We start from the raw sequence: 6,588 nt of genomic DNA, 5'->3' as shown, positions 1-6,588 counted from the left end.
ATAATAAATATATATATATATAGGAATAAAAGAAATAAGATACATAAATAACATAATTATATAACAAAATAACATACACACACATATAAGATATAACATAAAATATACAAAAATATATACACAAAAATAAATACACACACATATATAATTAAGAAATAATTGAAGCTTCGACATTCCAGTTACAAAGATAGATCCAATTATTGATCGATAAATCTACCAATTTCATTAGAGTGTGTCCCTATTATAGTTGGAACTTCGGAAAATAGAATCTCGGAAAAATAATGTAATGGAATTGATCAATCAAAATTATTTAAGTTTAGCGTGTTACAGCACCTTTATTCTTTAGTAAGTACCTGTCAAATGATTTAAGAAATTCGAACTTACTGTGAGCTGCAAAAGTCATGATAACATCGCTCTGATCAATCGCTCTCAGATCCTGTCTGCTGAGGTCGAACTCCCCGGCTTTGTGACTACGTGCCACGGGCTTTTCCTCTTCGTCCTCGCCAAGGGCGTTCTTGTAGATATCCAGTAGAAACTTGGGCGCCGACCTCTTCACTTGGGGAGTCCTACCGATGGTGTTCCGTGGACGATCCGGGAGTCCCAGCAGATTCAGAATCTCATGCTCTACTTCGCGTTTCTCACGCTGGCTGACTACACGATGAACCACCGTCTGATCAAAGCCGTTGTCCACGTATAAACCGCTTATCCTCTCGGCGCTACCGATGGTCAAATCGCCAAGGATCGCTGCGAGGATCAGCAGGGTAGAAAAAGGTTGAGCTGACATAATGATGTCAAGGGGGAGTCAGTGTCTTTTAATCGTAATCCTTTCTGCTTTCCTTTTCAATTCTTTATCCTCTTCCTGGACTTTTCTTTTCCTTTTTCTCCCAGCAAAATTCTTCGGCTAATGTTATAAAAGTTATCTATTTTTTCTTCCTTTCCCCGTCTGGTAAATTCTTCCTTCTTTCTTCCTCTTCACTTTTCTTCGCGAATTTATCTGCGAAAGAAAGTAAGTTCTTCCACTTTTCTCTCGCATTCAATTCCCGCGATTATTCAATGTCACGGCGAAGTGCACGGGTATCTTCGTATAGCTTCAGCAACAGCACGAAAGTTCCAGAACTATTCAAATATTTTCGAACACCATAAGCAAACAATTCAAAGGTTATCAAGCTGAAAGTATTCGCGAGTTTAATTCAAAAGTTTCACGGTCTAAGCAATTATGAGAATCTAAGGACTCTCAACGATCCCATCGCGAGCCGTTGCGACAGTCGAGATTCCTGAATAACGGTGATCTTGATCGATGCGGATCCTGGTGAATGGTGATCTGGATCAACAACGCTCCCGGCACAGCGATTGCGCGCGTTGCGGTTTCGTTGTCAGGAATGGACATCGCGTGTGCGCGCGCGCGCGGACCCACACGCTGCAGATAACGCTCTTCGTCCTCAAATGTCCTTAACGGCTTGGTGACCTCGTGTTACGACTCACTCCGCTGTATCGTCCACTGGTACCGTGAAAATTTCGCTGGTCCCGATCGTCCCTTGTTATCAGTGCATGCTAGAGATTCTACGTCATTGCGATTGCGCCAGGATTTAACTCCTATGAGGAAAGCAGGAAATTTGCTGTGCATCGCGTTTTCCCTGATGATACGCTGCGCGTTTCCGTCAATCACACTCTTACGGTATCATCATTTTCTTTTTCCAAAAATAAAATTTACGTTGCTTATCACATAATTACTTGTACACAGTTTTTAAATCTACTAAGTTTTTAAATCTCTAATTATTGTTTGTTCTTCAATGTTTTCGCGACATAAAGCATAACATTAGCGCTATAACTATCCGAATCTGTACTAAAAAAATTCAAAATCGTTAATCCGAATCTCTAAACGTAATAATAATAATAACAATATAAATATAAGAGAAGAAAACGGTGATCACTTAGCTTGAATGTTTTTATTTCAGCTATTTTTGTCGGACACTTTTTGAGAACTTTACTTTATACTCCGAGACATTCTATCGCGGCAGGAGCACGATTCCAGTAGAACTGACAAATACCAGGGTTGATTCAGTTGATTGCCAATCATTGACGTGATGAGGAACGATCGTGCTCGTCCAGAATTGATATTCGTACAATCTTGCTGAGTGTGATAGAACGTTTGTTAACGTTTGTCGTAAAGTCGAGGAACCAGCTTGAATATTCGTCGTAAGTGATCGTGGGTCACCACCGCAGATGACTCCTGCCGAGTCTGGCGACTCTCGCGATGCCAGTGCCAGTCTGTTTGTCTGGCCCATGCCAGTCGTCGTCCCGAGTCGTCTCTCTAGCGAACTCACCGCCTCCCAGGTCCGTATTGAGGCCCACTCGGTCCCTTCGCCTCGAGGATTGATCCATCGACTTTTCCTCTCTTTTCTCTGTTCGCTTATTATTCGTATGTAAATAAAATTTTATTGTTGCCTTATATAACATTCCTGCAATTTCATAAAGGTTACACAGCAAGAATAGAAGTTATTTAACTCTGTAATTTTTTTAAATATTAATATTATATATTATAATAATTAACAAAAATATAAATATACCAAATGAAAATAATTATAACGAAAAATCGATACTATAAAAATAATAACAAAAAGGAATAGATGAATAAGAGCATAAATCGAATATAAAAGGAAAGTGATAGAAGCGCAAGGAAACATTCTAAACAGCATAGATTGAAACAAAACGTAAAAAAAGCAGTAAACATTTTGTAACTTGACACTTCAAGAAAATGAAAAATTCCAAAAATCATATTACATTAAATGTAGTAATTACATGATTATATTATATATTCGTTGGGTCCTAAAGTTTATGTTTTCATTACTTACTTTTTAAATCTTTTGAAGATCAATGAAAACATTTTTAGACAAAATTTTTGTCTGAGCTAAAAATTTCTGTATGTAAAAATTTTTATATGTAATCTGAATTTGCAATAAAAAGTACATGTTATATTTAAAAGATTTAATATCTAATTTGGATAGTCCATTTCTGATCGAAATCTGAAGTTGGAAATATCTCGATTCGATTTGAGCATGCTCAATTTACTTATCAAAATTTTTGAAATTTTTCATAAAAATCATTCCGCTTTTAAAAAGAGCGTACAGAAGAGTTAGGATATCCTGCGTACATACATTTGTACAAACATCTGTATGTATATATGAACATTTTTATGTTTAATATTTGTATATTATGAACTGTCATAATTATATAAAAAAAAAATACCGGTTTATTTTAATTTTTGAAACATACTAAAATCTTTGGCTCATTATTTGCACGTTCCTGTATCATAGAGGTAGGACCGCCCCTGACGAACGAGTAGGCGGTTAGTATTGGCAACCCGGACTGGTCGCCGATAACTCGACTCTTTAACGAGGTGGTATCGTGGACCAGGACTAGAGGACGCGATGGCGGCTTGCGAAGTTGTAAAAAATTTTTTTACGTGGATAACTAACATCTTCAGATTACAGATTGTATTCTTCACTAATACTAATAAAATATGATCAATCGTAAGAGGCGTCAAGTAATTTAAAAATTAAATTTATCAAATTTTTAATTAAATATATAAAATGGCTAATAAAATGATGATATTACGAGGCTCTTGTGGGACACCTTTTTGAAAATGTTACATCTATTATTGACATTCCTTCCACGAATAGTTATCACTTAAATCGAAGTATAATACCTGTGGCTAAGAGTGGTAATTCATAGTTTGATTTTATATTCAAAATCGTTTTAAAACTGGTCATAAGTGATCTTGCCAATGAAAAGTACAGTCGTACGAGTCTCGAGATGGTATTCGTAAGCTTAGATATACCGGCTGCCTAAAACTATTAATTATTTTAAGACATGATCGATGTAATAAACATAATTATCTTATAAATCGTATATACTACGCATGTGTATCCTGTAAGATGTAAAAGGAACGGCGAAGCAAAGATTAGTGGCCGGTGGTGAAAGTGAATTCAAGCCGCAAATATCAAATGAAGGTGATATGAACGGCGTGAATAAAAATATTGATATACCGTTAACTTTTGCCAGCTTTCTCGGCGTCTATTCAAATCCTCGAGCTTAGTTATCTTGTCGAAATAAATTCAATATATCCATATCATCTTCAATGAAGATTATGAAATCTTAATTTTCATTTTAAGATACCTAAAATCCACGTCAAATTTCGTGTACATATAAAATCACAAATAGAATTTTATCACGTTATTAATAAATATTTTGTACACGTCAGTATTCTGATTTTTCAAATGTGATTCTCGTGTTATATGGAACATAAAATTATAAATAAAATTCCATTTTGAATTTTGAAACGAATTATATATATATAATACATAGATCGTCAAAAATGAGCTTCATTCATTTTAATTTAATTATTAAGAGGATCTAAAAATGATTATTTTATTGATTGAATATTTAGTTAGTAACTTACATACGATTTACGTGTCATTGACGTATAAGTGGTATATCCGATTGGATACGGTTTGATTGAACCACTCATAAGGAATATCTTTTTTAAGTGATAAATTTTTGTAAAACATTAGCGTCTAAGTTCAATTCTAAAAACTCCACGTTATTCCTTCGTACAAACCATCAGTCTGTGGATTATACTGTTTCAATACAATAAATACATGATAAATAATTGCATAGTTTTTAATAATTTGCATTAAGCAAATGTTGTCACGACGTGACAACGTTAAAGCGTAACATTGAACTAAGAAATGAAAATCTCAATCAAAATTTTGTATCGTTCTCTTTTACGTTCTCGATATAAATTCCATCTCACAGCCATGTATTAATGCACATATTTTCTTAGAAAATGATTTTTAAATCTGTAAAAGAGGATCTGTACAAAAGTAATTGTTATATAAAAATTAAGCGTTATTTACAGATGTCTTTAGGTTCCTTAAATTGCTTGTTTTATTCACTACAATATAGAATGTATTTTTATTTTTTTCTTTTTTACATAAAAAATTTTTCTACGCGTATAATTAATATCTTCAACATATAATAGAGCAAACTGTTATTAACATCACAAATTAATGTATAAACCTAACATATTCGAAAAGTTTGAAATAAGATGAAACATAGTATTAGACAAAACTTTCCAATTTTTAATTTTTATCTTTCGACCCTATGTGAACTTAAGTTTTATAATTTTATTATTAGATAATACAAAAAAGTTGTTCATACGATTTCGGCAGGATGAATATAGATATATATACTTCACCTTTTCGTGGGAGAGTTATACAATTAATCACGTTTTAATTTCTTCGAAAAGTGATATTTTTCGGATCGTACATTCCTTGCATTCCTGTAGAAGCATATGAAAAGACATAGATAAGATAAATATATGATAGGATTATGTATAAACAGATATACCCAGACAACGCTTGCATGTTAAAGACATTCTAAAGATGTCTTTTGAAACGTACGTCTATAAAAAATATTTATAAAGGATAACATAAAGATATCTTTTAGACATTGCTATCTGTGTATCTTTTAGACATTGTTATCTGGTATATTAAAATAAATTGTTATGTTATTAGATGCGCATCAGTCGTGAAAAGAATATACTGAAAAAAATTCATTTTTAGCATATTTTTCCTATTGTATCATGTTATCTGTTACAAGAAAAGCTGAATCAATGAAGAAACCTTCAAGTTTCTCAATAAACTGTTATCTTAACGTGCATAATATTTGGAAAATTTCCTTTTCGTTTCTTTATTCCCGCTATCTAATCTTTTCGGAAATTATTTAAAACACACTACAATTCAAAGATTATATGAATAAAAAAAACAGAGAGTAGAATAATAATAATTTTTTTCTGAAAAACTGCAGTTGTAGAGTTATTTTTCGGAGTTGACTTTTTAATCGCATCAACGTCTAATTAAAAAAACTCAAAGAAAATTATCTATTTGCAAAATGAAATTTTCAATTTCTAAATTAGGGATTAATTTTAATTTCCTGCGAATATACTACTTTCAGATTTTGAAAATTACTTTATCGAAATCTCTGTAATATTCTCATCAAATAAATCTATATAAATCTATCTATTTCGAAACAATCCGATATATAGATTTTAAGAGATTGATAAATCTCTTAAATTTTCGTTGAATTTTTTATTCCTCCTCCCTCCCTTCCTCTTTCTCTCTCTCTCTTTCTCTCTCTCTCTCTCTCTCTCTTTTTTATATGTATATTGTGTTTCATATACTTAAAATATTTTATTACATAAAATGAAATATAAGATAATAATATAAACAATAAAATTTCCAAACGCGAATTTCTGAATTCTGAAACAAATTACAAGTCATTCCAAGCAGATGCCTGCGATCTTTACGGGCGATTAAATATTCCGTCAAACAAAGTGACCGCGTCGATCCATATTAATTTCGAATATATTATTCGGGCTATATCATATCTCTTTGTGAGATAGCTGGGCGCGTCAAGTTGGTTGAGGCTATGTCTGTGTCAAGTTGGTGCCAAGAAGTCTACCGGCGCGCGCGCTAACCAGCTGCATCGGTAGACTGCTTGCTGCCCATACGCGGGGCCTCGCACTCC

General features: G+C 33.3%; 1 protein-coding gene across 1 annotated transcript in view; it reads right to left on the bottom strand.

Annotated features, from left to right (window-relative positions):
- LOC108685277 (protein 60A) overlaps positions 1-1,764 on the bottom strand; it is a 17,899-nt gene extending 16,135 nt beyond the window's left edge. The window contains exon 1 of the mRNA XM_018189995.1: positions 385-1,764. Within this exon, the coding sequence (XP_018045484.1) occupies positions 385-784 (400 nt within the window). The 5' untranslated portion in view covers positions 785-1,764. The remainder of the gene's footprint in view (positions 1-384) is intronic.
- Between the last annotated feature and the right edge of the window lie 4,824 nt (positions 1,765-6,588).

Source organism: Atta colombica, unplaced genomic scaffold, assembly GCF_001594045.1.
Source record: "Atta colombica isolate Treedump-2 unplaced genomic scaffold, Acol1.0 scaffold150, whole genome shotgun sequence".
Lineage (NCBI taxonomy): Eukaryota > Metazoa > Arthropoda > Insecta > Hymenoptera > Formicidae > Atta > Atta colombica.
The sequence above is the reverse complement of the archived record's forward strand: the minus strand, read 5'-3'. Positions and strand labels throughout refer to the sequence as shown.